This window comes from Vipera berus, assembly GCF_964194415.1.
Source record: "Vipera berus genome assembly, chromosome: 3".
NCBI lineage: Eukaryota > Metazoa > Chordata > Lepidosauria > Squamata > Viperidae > Vipera > Vipera berus.
In genome coordinates, this window is record NC_138204.1 from 122,611,846 (window position 1) to 122,633,876 (window position 22,031).

The 22,031-nt window shown below is 40.6% G+C and overlaps 2 protein-coding genes and 1 long non-coding RNA gene across 6 annotated transcripts in view; all 3 read left to right on the forward strand.

Moving 5' to 3' along the window:
• The window catches only part of SEC23B (SEC23 homolog B, COPII coat complex component), a 37,217-nt gene extending 32,844 nt beyond the window's left edge, over positions 1 to 4,373 (forward strand). The window contains exons 18-20 of the mRNA XM_081324007.1: positions 746 to 901; positions 3,332 to 3,400; positions 3,788 to 4,373. Coding sequence (XP_081180133.1) covers positions 746 to 901; positions 3,332 to 3,400; positions 3,788 to 3,877 — 315 coding nt within the window. The 3' untranslated portion in view covers positions 3,878 to 4,373. The remainder of the gene's footprint in view (positions 1 to 745; positions 902 to 3,331; positions 3,401 to 3,787) is intronic.
• A 3,210-nt stretch (positions 4,374 to 7,583) lies between these two features.
• LOC308666423 lies at positions 7,584 to 11,933 on the forward strand. The gene is made up of 3 exons (XR_014026124.1): positions 7,584 to 7,923; positions 9,455 to 10,154; positions 11,147 to 11,933. It is a non-coding gene; the product is annotated as an uncharacterized lncRNA (long non-coding RNA).
• Positions 11,934 to 14,715: 2,782 nt separating this feature from the next.
• DTD1 (D-aminoacyl-tRNA deacylase 1) overlaps positions 14,716 to 22,031 on the forward strand; it is a 52,218-nt gene continuing 44,902 nt past the window's right edge. For all 4 annotated transcript variants that reach the window (XR_014026121.1, XR_014026122.1, XR_014026123.1 and 1 more), the window contains exon 1: positions 14,716 to 14,798. Coding sequence is in view for 1 of the 4 variants with exons in the window: in XM_081325256.1 (XP_081181382.1) it covers positions 14,756 to 14,798 (43 nt within the window). In the remaining 3 variants the exon portion in view is untranslated. The remainder of the gene's footprint in view (positions 14,799 to 22,031) is intronic.

Here is a 22,031-nt window from a genome sequence, read left to right on the forward strand (position 1 = left end):
TTAAATTATTGTTTATTAACAATGGCTGCATTTCCATATCATGCCAATTCAAAACTACTCCAGCTATTACGGCTTCATATGATGTGAGGTCTTGTGATATCATCTCTCACTAGAGATGTGCAAATTTAATTAATTCCAAAGAATTCCAGAAAGTTCTTTTTCTGTCAGAACCAAGTATTTCCTAGAATACTTCAGTAGTCTCTGAAAATAAATACTCTGAATCAGAAGTGACCACCGCCCTGAGTCCTTCGGGAGAGGGGCGGTATATAAATCCAAATAATAAAATAATAAATATTGTGTAAATGTTCTGGCCCCCAAACTAGTTTCTTTTGTCCAGAATGACATTTTCAATTGTTTGTTGAAAGGATTTACTTCTCAAATGGCAAATTGTGAAAGGAAGCAGCAGAGTTAAAGATTGGAATCATAACAAGCTCCTTTTCCTTCCAAAGGCCTTTCTTTGCCTTCAGTTTGTACATAAGGCAAAGCACAAGTGGCTTTGTTGGTGGTTAAATAAAAGTGGTAATTAGAACAAGATTCATAATATTGATAGTTTTTTTTAATATTCTCAGGCAAGCTATTTTCACCAGTTGCCTGGCATTATTTGCTTGGTTTCATTGATTTTTTTCTAAAACGTAAAATAAATCACATATAAGGATTTTGCACATGATGTGAATTAGGCAGTAAAAAGACAAATATTTATGAAAGTTCCTTAATTAATTCCTCTCTCAACATTGTTTCCCACAAGACTATTGCCCAGTGGCGTAAGGCTGGTTATCAAGATATTCCAGAATATGAAAACTTCAAGCATTTACTGCAAGCTCCTCTGGATGATGCTCAAGAAATCTTGCAGACAAGATTCCCAATGCCACGCTATGTTAACACAGAACATGGGAGCAGCCAGGTAAGGAACTCTTAAAAAATTCAAAGAGCATTAATAAAGGTGCCGTGACAATATTTATAGTTAATGTTGGTTTTAATATATTCTTAATATATATCATACCAATGCGTTTGCACTATCAGTCTTGAACTTTTGGAGAGATTTCACCTCATCCAGGGCAAGTTGTCTCTGAGGATAATGTCAGGTGAGAACCAGTGTGGTATAGTGGTTAAGAGGATGTACTGGCATCAGGGACAGCTAGATTCTAGACCACAGGTCTGTAACCCGCGGCTCCGGAGCCGCATGCTGCTCTTTCAGCCATCTCCTGTGGCTCCCAGTCCTCTGCCATGTGCAGTCCCCCCCCCAAAAAAAAGTGGGACTAAAAAAGTACAAATAATCAATTCAAATATGCAGGGTAGGTGCATATCTCGCTTGGCTCCACTCTTCAGTCAAACCCTGTTCTGCGCATGCGCGCATGTACGCACATGTGCACACATTTTTGCGGCTCCCAGTTTTTCCTTTTGTGAGGGAACCGGTTCTGAGTGGCTCTTTCACTGTTTCAGGTTGCTGACCCCTGTTCTAGACTATCCTCAGCTAAAGAAACTCATGGGATAACTTTGGGCTAGTCATTATCTCAGCCCAATCTGTTTTGCAAGATTATTAGGAAAGAACAACTAATGCTAATTCTTCATCAATCTTTCCCTGAAAGAAGAAGGATTTTTTTTTCTCCTAGGGTTATTGAGCTGCTTCAGGACTTTGGCCTGTCTTGTTCTTAGCAATGTCCTGCTTGGAAAGGACCAAGAAGAATTAAAAATGTTCTTGGGCTACAGTTACAAGCCTAGAAATGTATGCCCATTGTCCAGCACTCAGGCTTGGTTAAATATTTTTCATATTGAAAAACCCATATTTTTGCAATGTCTGTTACTATTAGGCCTTATACTGGCTTAGCTGAAAATCCAGTTCTCCAGAAATTAATCCATTATTCAGGAACTGGCTTACTGGGCAGAAGGCTCAAGGAATAACATAGCTAGTTTCTTTATGGCAATCAAAAGCACTGAAGTTATATATGCAGCGTATCTGTCTACTGTGGTACATAATGGTCCAATGTATACATATTCTCCAAAGCACCTGAAGGCAGGACAAGAAGCAATGGATGGAAACTAATCAAAGAGAGAAGCCACCTAGAACTAAGGAGGAAATTTCCTGCCAGAACAATTAATTAGTGTAACAACTTGCATCCAGAAGTTGTGAATGCTCCAACACAGGAAGTTTTTAAGAAGAGATTGGAAATGGCTTCCTGCCTGAGCAGAGGGTTAGACTAGAAAACCTCCAAGGTCCCTTCCAACTCTGTTATTCTGTTCTGTTCTAGTCTCCAGAGTTTAAATACTGGGCTTTTTCCTACCACCTTTCTGAATAAACCAAAATTTGGCCACTTTTTTGGTCTTCAGGGGCAAGTGTTGTTCCCTGGCAGAATTCAGGTAGTCCTCACATTATGCTAGCAATTGGCACTGGAAATTCCATTACTAACCATTGCAATTGTAAAGCATGTTTCACATGATTTCAGTGCTTAGTCATAGCAGTCCCAGTTGCTTTCATAACCCCAAGACTATGTAGGTCATTAAGTGAGGATCTTGTGACTAAGAAGTAGGAATCTCAGGCAAGCAGGTCTGTGGATGACAGCTATGGGTGGGCAAGTGCCACGAGGAGTGCCATGAGCAGGCACTACAGAGTGCACCAATGCCTTAGATGAGTAGGTGGGTAAAAAAGCAGCAGAAGCCATTATAACTTTGTGGGTTTGCTGAATGAATGAATGGTCATAACCTCAGGACTACCTATAGGGCTGTCTGATCTGGAAGCTACTGATAATGGCTTGTATTTGTTTATAACGGAAACTATTCTTTAAAGGTAAAGGTAAAGGTTCCCCCGCACATGCGTGCTAGTCGTTTCCGACTCTAGGGGCCGGTGCTCATCTCCGTTTCAAAGCCAAAGAGCCAGCGCTTGTCCGAGGACGTCTCCGTGGTCATGTGGCCGGCATGACTAGACGCCAAAGGCGCACGGAGCGCTGTTACCTTCCCACCGTAGTGGTCCCTATTTTTCTACTTGCATTTTTACGTGCTTTCGAACTGCTAGGTTGGCAGAAGCTGGGACGAGTAACAGGCGCTCACTCTGTTACGCGGCACTTGGGATTCGACCCGCCAAACTGCCGACCTTCTGATTGACAAGCTCAGCGTTCTAACCCACTGAGCCACCGCGTCCCTTAATTATTCTTTAAGGACTCATTATTTCAAAATATGAATTTGCTTCTTGTTTTCTTTCTTCTACTTTCTTTCTTTTCCAAATAATCCTATTTAATTTATGCTGAGATGTATTAAAAGGAAACATGTAAGTAATGGCAAATTTATGTGACAAATCTTAATTATATTGCATTTAATTAAATTATTTTGGCTTTGACAGGCACGGTTTCTCCTATCTAAAGTGAATCCTTCTCAGACGCATAATAATCTGTATACATGGGGGGGACAAGTAAGTAATGATGTGTTTGGTTCTGTGTCTGTTGTGCATGCACTCACAATTTATGACATATATTACGTAAGAAGCAGGAGTTTGTCAGTTGATTTTGACCATTTAGCAGGGTTGGGCTATGTTAACTGTGAAATTCCTCTGAGCCTCCAGTGTTTGAAAGAGACAATAAATTATAGGGTTTATGGGCCCAAACTGCATAAACTAGGCTTGGAATATTCATTCATTCATTCATCTATTTAAATCTTAACTTTAAAACTTAGAAATAAATAAAAGTACAATAGGAGTTAACATGGTTATACATTATGTAAATTATGCTATAGTTTTCCATTTTTTTCATATTTTATGTTGGTTCAAATTTTGTTTCTAAACTATAATTTCTTATTCCAGGAATCTGGTGCTCCAATACTAACAGATGATGTTAGTCTACAAATATTCATGGATCATCTAAAAAAGCTGGCTGTATCAAGCGCCTCCTAATTTTGATACTAAAGTCTTAAAAAATCAATAATCGTATTAAATCATGCTGTTGATAGATTACAGTCTACCAAGAAACTAATAACATTCCTTTCATTTTTTTGAATCAATTAGCCCATATAAAAAGGGAAAATTTACATTTTAGATTTAACTTATTGATATACTTCTTTATTCTGCAAATTCTTCATTTTCATGTTCTTATACCAAGATTATAATCTGCATTTTTACTGTCCTGCATAGTTCATTTTTCTGCTCTTACAACTAAGCAAAATAAAATTTGAGAACAGTGTTAATCCTTAGTGTATTATGTTCTCTACTACTGATGGGGGCAGGTTCACCATTTCTAATTTTCTGGTTTGGATAGATGCAATGAATTAGCATTGCCAGAGTATGAACAGTTTTTTATTACATAAGCAGATATGTAAATTGTACAGGTTGATATAAATGGTTAAATGTATGATAAATTGAGGAATTATCTGAATATTAAACTAATATAAGATGCAAAACAATCTCAGCAGTCACACAAGATTCTGTTTTGTATTAAAAGTATCCTGAGTAGATATACTACATTCTTCAGCTATGAGAAAAAGAGAAGCAAAAAACAGTTACACAATTGACAAGATTTAGTGAATACAACCATTCTGTAAATTTTGTCAATTGTGCAACTGTTTTTTGCTTTCTTCTCTTTTTCATAGTTGAAAAATGTAGTATATCTACTCAGGATATAACATCTCCCTAACTTCTGTTAGATTGTTCAATCTACTTCAAACTATCCTATTTTGATTGAGTTAGTTTAGAATTATCAGTGGCCAAGAAAAATGGAAAATGTCAATATTTATCCCAATACCAAAGAAAGGTGATACGAAAGACTGCTCCAACCCACTGAACCATAGCCTTGATACCACAGTGAGTAAAATTACCTTGAAGATAATCTAGCAATGTTTGAATTCAACTGTCAACACAGAACTGCCTGATGTATAAGCAAGATTTTGGAAAGGAAGAAGAACGTGTGGTCATATTGCCAGTCTGTGCTGGATGGTGGAAAAAGCAAAGGAATACTAAAAAGACCTCTACATGAGCTTCATTGACTACATAAAGGCCTTTGACTGCGTTGACCATGACAAGCTCTGGAACGGCCTCAAAGAACTGGGAATATCACCATACCACATCCAGTTCATTCAGTCATTGTACTCTGATCAGGCAGCCACTGTAAGAAGGCGTCTAGGACTTGGAAGAACTGCAATGTCTGGCTTGAATAACATCTGGACGAGTAAAGACATCAGCCTTGTAGCCAAATGCAGATTAGTTATCAAAATAATTTTTCCAATTGCTAATTATGGCTGTGAAACTGACTCTGAAAAAGGGCAGAAGAGAAGGGTGGATGCCTTTGAACTGTGTGCTGGAGGCGATTATTGTGTATCCCAACTGCAAAAATAACAAAGTCCTAGACTGAACCACACCCAAAAATGTCCCTTGAAACCAAAATTGCCAAACCGAGGCTGTCATACTTTGGCCATGTCATGTGAGCTGAGTGATCAGTGGAAAAAGAAGGCCACCCTAATACCCAACTGGTTGGACACTATAAAGGAGAAGGCCGCCCTAGTACCCCACTGGTTGGACACTAAGGATGATACCAGGATGACCATGGCGGATCTGAAGGAGGCAGTGAGAGACAGAGGGGCCAAGAGTCAAATACAGCTGAATGGCTGACGATGATGATGAGCTTACTCAAATGTTAATTTTAGCTTTTTTTTACATTACATAAAATTTAAACTTGTATATTTACGTTGCCTCTTTAACAGTAGGTAATCACTTTCCCTTTGAAAATAGTTGGGTACATTTATTATTAGCATTTATTATGGTAAGCAGTAATGTAGGTTGCTTCTTTTCATCTTGATGTGTGACCCCTGCTGTTACAATTTAGTATTTTCTTTGCACGCGCTATTACAGCTTTATGCCAACAAATATAACAAAGTGAGATATATCTTCATAGCAGCTAGTGTCTCTTACCTTCAATGGTAATGGCTAAGCAAAGCACAGACAAAAGAAGATTCTAAGGAGATGAAGATATCTGGAACATTTCTTTGTATAACAAAAGAATGGATCTATAGATAGAGAAGCATTTTCTTGAGAGGCTGATTATTTATTTCAATTCAGCTATTACCTGGTAAAGAGCAAGAACATTTGTTATTTTAATCAATGTCAAACTTTTAAGTTTTTGGCCTTGTAATGGCTTCCAAATATTTCTCCATTACACCAGAGGTCTTCAAATTTGGCCCTTTTATGACTTGTAGACATCAACTCCCAGAATTCCTCAGCCAGGCACGCTGCTGAGGAATTCTGGGAGTTGAAGTCCACAAGTCATAAAAGGGCCAAGTTTGGAGACCCCTGCATCACACCACTGTTACCTGGAACACTGCAATGTGCTTTACATGGACTATTTTGGAAGGTACGGTTGCTCCAGTGGAGCTGGAAATGTATTGAACTGAGCTCTGGTGGCACAGTGGTTAGAATGCAGTATTGCAGGTAAACTGCCCACAGCTAGGAGCTCGAACTTGACTCAGCCTTCCATCCGAGGTCACTAAAATGAGGACCCAGATTGTTCAGGGCAATATGCTGACATTGTAAGTCACCTGAAGAGTGCTGTAAAGCAAGCCTAAGTGCTATTGCTATTGCATTGTAAGCTGCCCAGTCACTTTGGATAGCAAAATGCTATCCATAAATATAAATAATTTTTTAAAATGTTTCACGTGCTTTGATATGCCCATGTGATACGACTGCTCCATAAACTGTACTGGTTGGCAGTGACCTTCTGGATACAATTCAAGGTACAGCTTATCAAGTATAGGTAGTTCTAGCTATCAAAGATATCAAACTTGTAGATAGCATTCTTTTAGGATCAACTATCAATAGTAAAGTCAATGCAGGTTGGTTTCAGAATTAGGTATCCTAGGCACAGTTATAAGTCTGAATCAAAGACTTTGGAGAACTTGTAAACTTAATACTTAAAACTTATAAACTTTAAACTTAAATTTATATTTTTATTGTGTGTTCCGGTGAGTGCTAATGGAAAGGTCTGCAAAATTCTCCAGCAGGTTGTATGAAAAGCATGATGGGATTCTTTGCAAAACAACTTGAGAACATTGATACTGCTCTACACTAAAGAGATTTGAAGATTGATTCATTCGGGATGGAAATCAATCATGGCCGGAAATTGAGTGAGGGCGTTTTTTATCCAAACTATTTTTTTTCCAATCTTGGTAACGTTGAAGTTCAACTCTTGAGAATTCCTCTCCCCAACAGATGGCCAGGGAATTCTGAGTCCACACATTTTTCAATTTGCCAATCTTGAGAAAGAGTTAAAACGCTGACGTCCAAGCTCTGCAGTTCTGGTCTGAGAGCCGTGTTAGCTGGGAATTTTGGGAGTCCAGACATCTTAAAGTTGCCAAAATTGAGAACCTCTAGCATCTTCAGAAAAACCAGTTCAACCTGGGAAATTGAGTCGCATTTCTTAAATGCGCGCGCGGGGTGTGTGTGTAAGGGCTACCGAGGGCCCGCCACGATTGGCTTCAAGATGCAGTAGGCCACTGGCTCTTTTATGACTCGTAGGACTTCAACTCCCAGAATTCCTGAGCCAGCCATGCTGGCTCAGGAATTCTGGGAGTTGAAGTCCACGAGTCATAAAAGAGCCAAGGTTGCCTATCCCTGGGATATGGCATCAGAGGAGGCGGAGAAAGCAAACCGCGAGGTTAGGTTGCAGCGGAAGCGGGGAGCAAGTTCTCCGCCTGGCTCGGCGTTGGTGTAGTAGGGTGCAAACGTAGCCGCCGCTAAAAGGACAGTTGTCCCCTTGGACGCAGAGATGACGAGTGACGACCTCAAGGCGCAGCGGGCCCTCCTGTGGTCGCGTCGATTCGCTCTACTATACGCAATGGGAGTGTGGACGGTTATTGGGTATTTCGTTTCCCGGTCAGTGCGTTTCAGGGAGATCCCGCAGCAGGAGAAGGAGGAGAAAGGCGGGCAATCGCTGCCACCGCCACCACCGCCACTCGGTATATCCCGAGCGCCGCATATAGATAGATCTTTGTCCCTTGGGGAGGTAGTTTTTCGCCTCCGAGGGTTTTCTACGGTTGAATTCTTTGGTTGGCTAAACCATTGTTTGTTTAAACACAGTTAATTGAATAGCTTGCTACCGTAACAAGGGTTGTAGACTTGGTCCATGGCTTCCAAGCTGCCTTGGTTAAACTCATGCCACACGAACCTAAGCGAAATCGTCCGCATTGTGGCTTAGGGCGATAGGGGTTCCTACTTAAGAGAAGATTTTCGAACATTACACTTTTCTTTTCTTTTGGTAGGAAGCAGCTTCTTTCTAAAACAAGTGAAATTGAATGGCTTTCTCGGACCATTGACTGCCCTCCACCAACATACTGCGCTAAGCCGTAATTGGTCTTAACTGGCGTTACTAACTGGCCTTAGACAATCCTGACTTGCAAGAAACAGTATACAGAAGTTGATAATATACAGTGAAGTGCTGAGTATGTGAAGCCAGTTACAAATATGCCAGGCCTGCTATTCTGGGTTAGCTTTAGATACAAAGGCATTGGGGGAGGGAAGAGCAAATCTGGAAAAATTAGGGGAAATGTATATTTTCCTGAAGACTTTTGGGTTTTTCCCCCATTAAACTGAAACATTTCAGATAGACTAAAAACTAAAATGAAAATTTATTTCAGAATAATAGATGCAGCAAGAAGAGGTGTTCAAGTTTATCTCAGTCCAAAAAACACTTCAGTTTCACATGTTTAATTCTAAAAGTCTATTAAGAGGATAGATGTGAAGTTACAGAAAGGGCTGATAGTGATAGCCGAAAAAATGAATTTGAATACAGTAGAGACAATGCCTAAAGAGACAACCTATGCAGGGAAACTGCTTGTTCTCATTTCCTGAAAATACAGATAGGTGGTCAGAGACATATAATTTTATATGATTTTGATAGTTTCTTCTGTTTTAAACTATTATTTTTGGCCAATTTTCAAACTGACAATATTAAGTGATCTTAAGTTTGCAGTTGCAGTTTACAGTTTTGGTGTTGACAGATTTAAAATGGATTAGGGTAAATTAGTAAACCCAAGTGTCTCAGTAAATCATATGTTTACATTTAACATGCTAAGCACAATACAGTAATTTTAAGTAACCCCAGGTAGGCATTAGGCAGTTTTTGTGTTCTAAGTGAATCTGAGTAAAGGATGGTAAGAGAATTAATATATTTTATATTTAAAATTTCTCCCCAAACTTACTTTTTTCTGGAAAAATGTTTAATAAAAAGAATCTCTAATTTTGAATTATAGTTTACATCTCATTGGCTCAAAATATGCTAATATGCAAACTTGCACACTGTAATTTTAGGTTAAGCATATTCAAGAAATGCTGTATAATGAATAATTGATTTTTGTACATTTTAATGTGTCATTTATTAAAGCAATGCAGATGAAATTAATAAGACTTTGAAACTTCATTTGTTTTGTAAAAATAGAACTCACTCTTGTATAGTCTGACCACCTAGAATTCTTATCTTTATCCATTTAGATGACAACGAATATTCCAGAAGTGTTTGACAGGAGCGGAAGATCAAGACTGAAACTGGATTCACATTAACAGCAAAAACTAGTTCATCTGTTTTTGTGCCATATTCTTCTCATTTACATAATGAAGTGCTGTCACTTTTTTATAATAATACTGGGAAAGAAAAGTAAATTATATTGGAAAAAAGAGGTGTATCACAGTGTCTACAACTTATTGAAGAGTTGCATGAGATCTGACTTTGAAATCACAGTAATTTGAAAGTAGTATGTTCTGTCAGCCGATTATGAGACTTTAGCCCTGCTTCACCTTCATGCATTTGAATATATTGTATATAATTTTGTCTTTTCTTTATAATTTATTTTTAATACATTTTCCTGAAATTCTGCTAGCAAGTGTTTGAAATCATATAGAGTAAATGTGATTGATTTCTTATTTCCTCTTACAGAAACCATAAATATTTTTCCCATATAGTGTTTATGATAGCTATCTTTGTTTTCAAGGATAGACAATTTCTGTAGCACTTGCCTCTGATGTTGAAATTGGGAAAATGTGTTAGAAAGTTTCTGAATGTAGTAGAAGTAACTTTTGATCTTGCAGGTTTGAAGTCCTCCCGGTTGCCAGATACACTTCAGGCTAGCTACTACACATTGCTGGTTTCATGACAAGGAATACATTTAACTGTTTTGAAGAAGAGTTTATAAAGGTATATGTGATATTTTGGACTGTTTTTTTAAAAAACTATGGTGGCATATTCCTTACCATACAGAGTTTTGGGAAGGCTTGTTCTCTTCACCCCTACCTATTTCATTTTTCCACATACCGTATATACTTGAGTATAAGCCGAATTGTTCAGCCCACTTTTTGGGCTGAAAAATTCCACTTCGGCTTATACTCCAGTCAACAAAAAAACTTACCGAGGACTTGTGCGCGGCCGAGGCTTTGGTGCTTCCGGGATCGCGCGCACCTCTCCCAAGCCACCGCCGTCCGGAGACCTGCCGAAGTTTGGGGAGGTTTGGGGAGGTGCGCGCGCACCTCCCCAAACCTCCCCAAACGTCGGCAGGTCTCCGGACCTCCGCGCCCTGCCTGCCTGCTTCTTTCCGCTGCGGAAAGAAGCAGGCAGGCAGGGCGCGGAGGTCCGGAGACCTGCCGACGTTTGGGGAGGTTTGGGGAGGTGCGCGCGCACCTCCCCAAACCTCCCCAAACTTCGGCAGGTCTCCGGACGGCGACGGCTTGGGAGAGGTGCGCGCGATCCTGGAAGCACCAAAGCCTCGGCCGCGCGCAAGTCCTCGGTAAGCTCCGGGCGGTCACTTGCTTCGCGTCTCCTGAGGGAAGGGGGGGCGACTGGAGCGGGCGTGTTTCCTCGCCTGCTGGGCGCCGCAATTTGCCCGGGGAACGCGCGGGCCCTGAATGGCAGCATGGAGCGAGGAAGCGGACAGCCAGGGCTTCCCCGAGAGCCGCGGCCACACAGGGTATTCCTGTGTATTCAGGCTTGCAAAATGGCGGATCGAGCCTCTGCTGGCGGCAGAGGCTTGCAGAGCGCGGATCCAGCCTCTGCCGGCGGCGGAGGCTTGCAGAACGGCGGATCGGCTTATACTCGAGTCAATAACTTTTTCCAGTTTTTGGGGGTGAAATTGGGGGTCTCGGCTTATACTCGAGTCGGCTTATACTCAAGTATATACGGTACTTGTAATGCAGACATGTCAAACTCGTGACATCATGTGACGTCGCGCAACGTATCGGCTTCCGCATGATGCGTCCAGCCTGCGGGCCGGCAGTTTGACACCCCTGTTGTAATGGAACAGTTTATAAGTGCTTTGTATCTAAGTCTGAATAAGACAAGGTATAGTTCAACAATGTTACGTAGGAAATGTAGTTAAGATACTCCACCTTAATATTTTGCACAAAGTCATCTCTAACTGGTTTAGTATGCTGTATATGCACAAGGTATTTTATTTGATGTGAAGGTTAATATGTAAAAGCATAAGAAAAAGCTGAAGCAAATATATCTGGAAAAACTCTGAAGTTTGCCTAATCATGATAGGTTTATGCGTTCTATTGCTACTTTGTGCCTTTGAGCATTTGCTTGTTTGTTTGATGGAAGCTGGCATTTTTAGAATTTACAAATAACCTAAAGATAATGGTATTCAATGTATTTTGGACTTCAAACATTTTGTTTTAAACAATGATACAAGCGAAATGGAAATGTGAAACTGATTTTTCAGTGTTGTGTAATTATTAACAAACAATATGATCTTAATATAAAGCTATATATTACAACATATAAAAAGGATGAAAAGTTTAGGTATTGCTAAACTGAAGTGAAAAATACAGCACCCAGCAACCCTTCCTGAGTTGATTGGCCTTAATGACTATTATCTGTGCACCTTGGTTATATTGTAACTTCACTAGTATAACCCACTTTATATGGGATTGCCATTAAAAAAGGACCAGAAATTGCAATCTTACAAAATGTGGCTACCCTTCTAACCAATGCAAGATAGAGGGATCACAAAATAATAAAAGGTTTGTACTGGCTTCCAGTTGGTTGCTGAGTGTCCTTTAACAGGCTGTTGACCTTGGAAGTAATAAACAACTTCGAGTCTGCAGGATTTTCATTTCTTGCCTGGATACTTAGATTAGCATTTTGAGGACATATATTCTGGCACATTTGAAAAACTTTTCTCCTGCCTGGCTTCTAGAATATAGAAGGCCCTTCCCAAAGAAGTATGTTTGGGGGCCCCGTCCATATATTGTTTAAGAAATGATAATCTATCCCCACCTAACTTAATTGGCCACAAAATTGACTTTAAGGATATTTATTTTAATTTCACCTCTGATTTTAAGAGCATTGTTTTAAGAGTATTTTGGAGTATGTGCATGGACAGAAAAGGGGAATAGTTAGCAAATAATAATGGGTTTAATTTATTTCCTGGTTTTACTAGGGATGGTCACAATTTTAATATAGGTGAGAGTATTGAAACTATGCAGAATCCAATCTGCTTGGAAGAATAAATCTCTGGTACTGGTGACCAACTAAGATTGGATCCTGCAACATTATCCTGAGACATATATATTTGCCTTCATTCATAAACTACCCGTGATTCAGTATTTTCCATGTATATTTTGCTACATTGTCGTCAAGTACTATATTGAAATGGTTCTCCAAATGAATAATGATCAATATGTGTTAGGTTTTCATGGAGTTAATCAGTTTCAAACTCTGCCCAAAGGAAACTGAATTCTGAAATTCTGCGCTCTCGTGTGGAATAGGAGCTCCGCGACACTATTTTATGGCCCTCTAATGAAGAATTTCAGAAGGCCCTTGGATTCTGATACTCCAAAATTGGGAGTTGCGTATCCTTAAGGGCAAAAAAATAATACATTTTTCTATTTATCACTGCTCTTGCAGTGAAAGGATGGGGGTGAGAATGAATATGATTGTTGGAAATTATTTCCTTCATGCCATTGGCTCTTAAAGAGAAGGGCCACTGCACAAGATGAGAAAAATATCTGTCCCTTTGGTCTGGGTCAGGATCAGAAGGATCTTGACAGGCTTGAACACTGGACACTATAACAAAATGAAATTCATTGGTAAGAAAAGTAAGGTTTTACATTTAGGCAGTGCTTTTTTTGTAAAAGAAAAAGGTGACGGAACACACACATGTCATACAACCTGCCTTGCCTACCCTACAAGGTTCCATCCAAAAAAGGTGCCGGAACTCTGTTCTGAGCGTTCTATGACAAAAAAGCCCTGCATTTAGGCAAGAAAACCCAAATGCATAGGTATAGAATAGGTGGCACTTGGTTCAATAGTAAATGCGAGAAGGATCTTGGAGTGGACAATCACTTAAATATGAGTCAGCAGTATGCTTCAGCTGCCAAAAAAGTCAACCTAGGCTGTATTAACGGGTAGAATCAAGATCACATAAACTGTTGTTAATACCACTGGTAAGATTACATTGGGTAAATTACATCCAGTTTTGGTCACCATGATATAAAAAAGATGTTGAGACTCTAGAAAGTGCAGAGAAGAGCAGCAAAGATGATTATGGGCTTGGAAGCTAAAAAATACGAAGAATGACTGCAGGAATTTGGTATGTCTATAAAAAGAAGAACTACGGGTGACATGATAGCAGTATTCCAGTATATAAGGGGCTGCAACAAAGAAGAGGAAGTCAACCTATTCTCCGAAGCACCTGAGGGCAGGACAAGTAGAGGATGGAAACTAATCAAGGAGAAAAGCAACCTAGAATTAAGGAGAAATTTCGTGACAGCTAGAACAATTAATCAGTGGAAGAACTTGCCTCCAAAAGTGGGTGCTCCAACATTGGAGGTTTTTAATAAGAGATTGGGCAACCATTTCTCTGAAACGGTATGTTTCCTGCTTGACCTGGGGGGGGTTGGATAGACCTCCAACTTCTATGTTATTCTGAGTCGTGAGTTACTTTCCACGGAGCCATCTGTGCTATTTTTTTCACTTTCTGAGGAGTTTGCTAATATTCTCCTGATTCTGGCCCAGTTTAGAATAACTTTTGGAAAGATTTAGACAGACCACGAGCTTGTGGAGAGGAAGAACCGAGATGTTCCCGTAGAAACGGCGGATTTTCAAGCATTTCGATACGGATGAAACTAGCATCGGCAGATGAGCTACAGAAAGAGAGGGCCTTTTCTTCCACTCGAAATAGAATAGAAAATGCCATTTATTTGACTGATGCAAACTTTTTAAAAAAGCCTTGCCATTTCTAGCACTGATGCAGAAGAAAGACGGGAATGAAAAGAAACTGATTTTTATTGCTAGGTGTTTAGCTTCGTGGAAAACAGGCGCGCTCAAACATCGCGGATTTCCATCGCAACTATTGCCGGTATTTAACTTTGGCAGATTCCCAAATCCTATGCAAGGTTGAATCGGAAAAGTTATATGGAAAAAAAAAACCCGCCGGGTGAGGAATACATTACGAAGTCGAAAAGGCACCTCGGCCTACAGCATTTCTCTTTGGCTGCCGGGAAACATGACTTTTTATGAGAAGCTTTAATTAGAATCAGAGGACATTGCACATTGGTTTGTGCTTAAATTGTAAGCCGCCCTGAGTCTTCGGAGAAGGGCGGGATATAAATGGGATTAAAATAAAAAAATAATAATAGGGGACGCGGCAAGTTTTCAGGGAACTCAGAACCGTGGGATAAACCCACGTCTACCGATTATACATCTATAGCTCAGTCTGGGAAGGAAGCAGGGTTGCTTTGCTTCCGGTCTAGGACGGAAGTTGTGCTAGGCCGCTCCGGATTCCTCTTGAGCCCGGCGTGATGAAGGCCATCATCCAACGTGTCACTCGAGCCAGTGTGTCAGGTGGGCGGGTGCCGTTTATGTTCCGATGCCGTTTTTTGTCAGCTGCCCAGCGCCGGCGTGCTCGCGTTTGCCCCTCGACGCGGTGGGTTTAGCGGCTGTGTCTTCAGCTCCGGCATGCCGGCGGGGCTTCTAGTGGCCGGGCTCAGCCCCGCTATCTTCACCGCCTTCCGTCGCGGGCTCCTTCAACACCCGCCGCCTGGTTGCTCAGTTATTAAAGGGTCTTATGTTTCGTTAAGCCCTGATTTGGCTTGAAATGTATCCTCACGTTGGACATTGGAGCGTGTCCCAGTTCTTTGCGGGCGTGTCCGTGCGGTTCATGTATTTGTCCACGTCCCTCTTTTTATCTTTCAAGCAACTGTTAAGTGTGAAACAAAAAAAAAAAGGAAGTGTGAATAAGAAGTCCTAAATTGTTGGTTCGTTATCCTGTTACACATACGCAAGGTGGCTCTTTAGAGCAAGGGGTCTTCAAACTTGGCCCTTTTATGATTTGTGGACTTCAACTCCCAGAATTCTTCAGCCACGCATGCTGGCTGAGGAACTCTGGGAGTTGAAGTCCACAAGTCATAAAAGGGCCAAGTTTGAAGAGCCCTGCTTTAGAGAATGGTAATTTGTGACGGTCAGCAGTCTCTCTTACTTGTTTTATACCAGGGCTTTTCAACCTTTTCACCCATTGTACCACTTTTAAGATATGGCAACATCCGAGTACCACCAGTCGCCTAGCAAGGTGTCAAAAACTTGACCAAAAAAAAGAAAAAAGTGATGAAGTCCAGGTAGTCCTCGACTTACAACAGTTCGCTTAGTGACTGTTCGAAGTTACAATGGCACTGAAAAAAGCGCCTCCCAAGCCACAGCCGAGCAAAACACCTGCCTCCCCGCCCAGCAGCGCTCTTCCTCCTGTCCGAGGTTTTCATTGTTGTGAGCATTTCTGTTGAGGATTGACAGTGGGTGTGGGGTGTTTGGTTTTTATTCCCCCGCCCCGTCTGCTGGATGGTTGCAGCAGGTTTTGGTCACTTCACATGACCCTGGGACACTGTGACCGTCATAAATATGAATCAGTTGCTAAGCATCTGAATGTAAATCAAGACCCTGGAGATGCTGCAACATTCCAGTTGATTGGCGCTTCTTCTGAGCTCAGTAGAAGCGCCAGGATCAGCGCCGAGCTCCAGCTGGAGTCTGGTGCTGATCCTGGTGCTTCCGCTGAGCCCTGACAGCCCAGAAGAAGCACTGATCCTGGCACTTTCGCTGAGCCTTGACAGCCCTGCAGCTCCAGCCGTCTCTCGCTCAGGCTTGTGCGGTGCTGCCACCGGTTCAGCTCATTCCCCTGCCCCGCTACCACTTTTCTAGAATGGTCGTGTACCACTTGCCAGGTGCCAATGTACCACAGGTGGTACCCTTACCATTGGTTGAAAAGCCCTGTTTTATACAGCATGTGCAAAATTTATACCCTGATGTAGCTGACATCTTTAACGCGTTTAGATACATGGCTTTACTTTGCAAATATTTAGTGTTTTGTATGCTTTCCCACTGTAAACTCAGCGTTAAAAAGAATTTAAAGAACTAAGCCCATAGTTGTGCAGGTAAAAAATGAGGAGGACATAGGGACTCCTGTGAAAAATGGGATGCTGAGCGTGGCATCTGAGGGGCATAAGCCTAGTGATTGATTGATTATTTATATTTCCTATTTCTTAATTTGTCCATTGTGTGTGGAAGAGTGCATGAGAGTGTGCCATGAGATAACTTGCCTCAATTTTCAACCCTTGTGTTTGTATTTACTTCAGAAATAGGAGACTTGCCATGAAGAGGTTTGCTTAGTTTATTTAATTTTCTTTCTTTCCTTACTCCCTTTGAATAAAATGTCTTCAGAACAACAGATTTGATAACATGCACGTCTTTATATAGGCAGAAGTAATGTCCTAACGTGATTGTGTAGAATGTTCAAAAGATTTTACATTACAGTATTTAATCATTTTATTGTAGCATGAGGGTTTTTAAAGCATAATGTCTATAGCTTGTATGTTTATCATTCATAATGTTTTTATCATTTTTTATCATTTTTTGTCATTTATCATTTCACAAATTAGCATAAGATAAAAATATATAAATCAATATACTTAGGGGAACATAATAGAAACAGAAAATACACTAGCAATGAAAAACAGTGAAATATTTGGTAGAATAAAAACAGAAATAGGAACTGCTTATATGCCATAAGGATTATTATTAGATTTAATATGAGTACAGTTATGAAAAACATTTGAACTAGTTTAGAATTCACCTATCCCCTTTAATGTGTGGACATCATTGAAATATCCTATTGACTAAACTAGGAAGAACCATATGTTTGAGCTTTCTTTGTTGTAATTAGGTGGAGCTTGATGCAGTAACAGCAAAATTTCAGAAAAATGTTTATTCTGGGGTAGACTGTTAAAGGCTTCTTTTGATTTTTATTTTAAAAATATTAGTTGCCACTGAATATGCAGAATTGAAATGAAGAAGTGACATTTGCAAGCATAATTGAAACTTTATGGAGAATAATATTAACTTTCAGATGAATACGTTCAGGCTTTTTTTGTTTACCGTACCTTAAGAGCTATGTCTACATTGTTAGTTGCCTCTCCAGAATACACATTTCTCACTGTTATTTTCAAGATAATTTTTATAAATGTATCATTTCCACAAATGTCGCAAGACATTTCCATTGTGGTACCTTTCTGTAGCATTCTTAGAGAAAAACTTTGTCAGGTCAGAACAGCATAGCACTTTGTTAGGAAGTTTGTCTAGCTGTCCAGAGAAAAGGATAAGGGTAGCAGTAAAGTAAAATGTCCTACAGACTGCAGAGTGGCTTAGAATATACAATAGTGGCCAAAATTGTGGAAACCTTTTGGGGAAAAGTGTACAGTAGAAATGCCACCTTTGGTTAAGTTTCCACCAATTTTTCTTCTAATTTCTTTATAACTGTAGGCTTGTTCACTTAATAATACTATTTTACATTGCTTTCTGGGCAACCAGTCAACTCTTTGCACCATTACTTTAATTTTATTACGTTTTACAAGCTCACTAAATGAGAGAACACAAAAGAAAACCCCAACCAACTTGATAGCGATCACATAACACACTGACAAATGTCCTCCTTTCAGCTTCAATACATGACATCAGTAACTGAATCCTACTGTGATCTGATTGGCTCATTCCCAAAACAAGATGACACCTGATTGGCTCTGTAAACACTCATGCTTATTGGCTACAGTCAGATGAAGGAAAGCTACCTGATATCAACCTAAGCAAGTTGGGCTTCCTTTTTCTGGTTGTATGGCTATAACTTTTCATAGAATACAGTACAGATAATTGAACAAACTTTGTTGCATTACTTTCTTGATTAAATTATCTTTCCATTGATATATAATGTTATGGTACTACTCCAAAAAAAGTGGTGTTATTAGCCATCAGACCTCAAAAATATACTTTTCCCAAAAGGTTTCCACAATTTTGGACGCTACTGTATTTGCCAGTGTAATTTTACTAGATCTTTATTTTTATGATTGGCTATATCCACTACTGTAAATTTACATGAATGGGCACCCTGCCATGACAGTGATTGGGAAGGTCTGTAAGTAAGTCCTTGACTTACAATTGTTTAATGATGGTCCAAAATTAACAACTGCCTGAAAATAGTGTAAAATTACTTACAAATACAAGTCCTGTAAAACACTTCACAAAATGCTGCATCGCCATGGCCACAATCCCCTGATTGCGATTTGGGTGTTTGGCAACCTGTCTGCACTTATAACTGGTCGTCATGTGCCCCCAATCATGTGACCACCTTCTGTAATCTTCTCTGCCAGCTTCCCCCAAAAAATCAACGGGGAAGCCAGAGGGAAGGTTGCAAGCTGCTGCTGCCGCCGCCTGCTAAGAGGACGCTCTCTCATTTTGGGGGATTGGCTAAAATAGCTACTTGCCTAGGGCAGCTCTAGTTCTTTCAGTGGGGTGCAGAAAAGGAGCTGAAATCCTGAAGATTTGAGCTGCTTTTCTGCACTACACTGGAGAGTGTCCCTCCTGCACACGGAGAGGAGCTGAAGTCCTTCGGTAGGTTGCAGAAACAGAGCTCGGATCTCAGGATTTGAGCTCTGTTCCTGCACCTTGCCTGAGGAGGCCCTTTCCATGCACAGAGGGGAGCTGAATTACTTCGGCAGGTAACTCTTTCAGCCTGTGTACACCAGAGGCAAAAGAGAGCTGAAATCCAAGCAGAGAGCAGAAAAGCAGTGTGGTAAGATGATGAGCATTGGGGTCTTCGGACAGATGCTGGAGGCTCTGGGAAGCCTGGAATGGGCTGTCCACAAGCATCTCTTTGCTCAGGGACTGAAAATCCTGCTTGAATTTCAGCAGGGAGAATTCCAGCTCCAGAGCGGAACCGTTCCCCCACCACCACCCCTGCATCCCATGCTCATTACTTGAGACTCTATCTACTTAATCACCTGGGACAGGGGTCCCCAATCCCCAGGCTATGGCCCACTAGCGGACAGCAGCCTGTTCAAAACCAGGCTGTGCAAACGATGGACAAGTGCATGCATGCATGCACCCACCGTGCTCCACTTATGCAAGTGCTGGGCCCTTGCCCTCGTGCACAAAGTTCCACTTGTGCGATCAAAAGGGTGCTTGAGTGGCAGGCTGGGCTGCCAAGCTGGAAAGGTTGGAGATTGCTGACCTGTGAGATCAGTTTAACAACTGCAGCTTGGAGGGCCAGGATTGTGGTCATTGAGTGAAGCAGCCACATGATGTCTTGCTTAACTGCTTTGCTCCGCAGTCAAGATTTCTGTCTCACTTGTGGTCGTAAGTCAAGGACTACCTGTAAAGTCTCCTTTGAGTGGATTGGTTACAGCAGCTAAGTTTTAAAGAAGTGCTTTTTTTTAAAAATATTTTTTAAAATTTATATTTAATAAATATAAATAGCCTTATCGGTGAGAGTGGCAGCATATAAATTTAATCATGTTAAATAAATAGAATTATATGCTGCCCTGTCCACCTATAAGGCAACTGTGGGCAGCTTACAGTCAGTGAAAAGATAAAAAAAGATAAATATACAAACAATTAAAATTTGAAATGCTATGTATAAAGCTAGAAGCAAGGAGACTGACATCACAGGGATAAGACCTTTTTACCCTGTCAGCCCACTTCATTGGTGAGTGCCCCCTCCTCGGAGCCCCAAGCCAATTGGCAAAACCAGGTTTTGATACCTTTCTGGAAGGCAAAAAAGGGTAGAAGCAATTCTCACTTCTGGTGGTAGAACGTTTCACAGGGTGGGGCCACAGCGGAAAAGCCTCTTCTTGATCCCACCAGTCAGAATTCCTTAGCAGTGGAGAGGTCTACAGCAGGCCCCTTCCACAACGGTTAGTGTCCCTTTTGGGCAACATGCATCCTTTGATACCCTAGACCAGGGGTAAGCAACCTTGGCTCTTTTATGACTCATGGACTTCAACTCCCAGAATTCCTGAGCCAGCTATGCTGAGCAGAAAAGGAGAGGTTTCCAACCTGAGCCATGCTGGTTCAGGAATTCTGGGTGTTGAAGTCCACGACTCATAAAAGAGCCAAGGTTGCCTACCCATGCCCTAGACCAGGGGTAGGCAACCTCGGCTCTTTTATGACTCATGGACTTCAACTCCCAGAATTCCTGAGTCAACATAGCTGACTCAGGAATTCTGGGAGTTGAAGTCCATGAGTCATAAAAGAGCTGAGGTTGCCTACCCCTACCCTAGACTCACACCATAAAGGGTTTTGAAGATAATAGCCAACACTTGAGTTGGACCTATGAATTTCTTAAAGCATTATCCATTAACCACGTTACAGAATCACTCTCGTTGTTTTCACCATTAACATTGTTATGGGAGCACCGATTCACAAGGTGTCCTTGCTGTGTCTGACACAACAAATGTGAGAGGTAGCCCTACCTCCATAGATAGATACTTATTTCCTATATGGGGAATTGCATGACAATCTCCAATGAAGGATTAGATCCTTTCAGCAACAGCATCTTACAGAATTTATTTTGACAGAGATAGAGGTGAGACATGAATTATATTGTGATGCTTTGACTGTTATAAATTCTCTTGTTGATGCTGTTACACATCTGTCATTTCTCCCTGTTATCTTAGCTGTTCTATACGTGGATGGTTTATCAATCCTGTCTCTAGTTCCTCTCTGACTGTGAAGTGCATTACTTCCATAGGGTACCCCAATTAAAAAAAATCCCTTAGATAAAAGTCTTGGGGAAGATTAGATAATGATTGAAGATGGAGGACACTAAATTATTCAGCTGAATAATTTATATACTGTACAGCTAGAGAATTCCTGGAATAAATCAGCCACTGATAAACACATAGACATTAAAAAAGCAAAAAAAAACCCCTTTTCCAGCTTAACACCCATTAATTTTGGCTGATAATTCCAGATACGGATGAGTGAAACTTTCCTAAATGACTTAAATTTTGAGATTTACTTTGGAATTTGTTGACCTCTTTTGATTCAAAGGGAGCAAATAAAGTAACTGGAAAAAGTTATTAAATAGCAAATGTAAGATTCCAGCTTGCAGAACTCCCCGTCCCCCCACCCCATTTATTCCCTACTAATGGAGGGAAAGATTGGTTACAATCTGGCTATCTTGAATGTTATCAAAACAGTGTGGGTTCCTCTTACATCCTAGGGTCGATGCTGTAGTGTTAAAGGATGGATATTTGAAAATGTCTTTCAACAACAACTCTGCCGTTGCAGCAGTGTTAGAGCTAAGACAGTAGAACATTTTTTCTGTATGAACTGTATAAATTGTGTAAACAATTATATCCTGCTTCCATTACGGCTATCAAAAGACAGGGGGCCGGAGATTAAAACTCCTTTTTAAAAATCTTTTTAATATGCTAGCTTCTATCCTCACATCAAGACTGGTTACATTTTGCATGGTTTATAATTCTGTAACAAAACATCTGGATTTATTTAAATTGACTGCAGTTCCTAAGCATATGAAATATCTTAGTTTGTGTGGTCTGGTTTAGAAGTGTATATGTGTGAAAATCCTATTAAAGAGGTTTACCAATAAGATAGAACTTTGTCTGAAAGAAGATCCCTTTTAGGTATTAAAATATTTATATCATCCTGATACGTAAACCCCTTCATGGATTACTGCCTTGTTGTGGTGAAGGGGCTTGCGTAATTCTTTGAAGCTATGAGTTATGCCGTGCAGGGCCA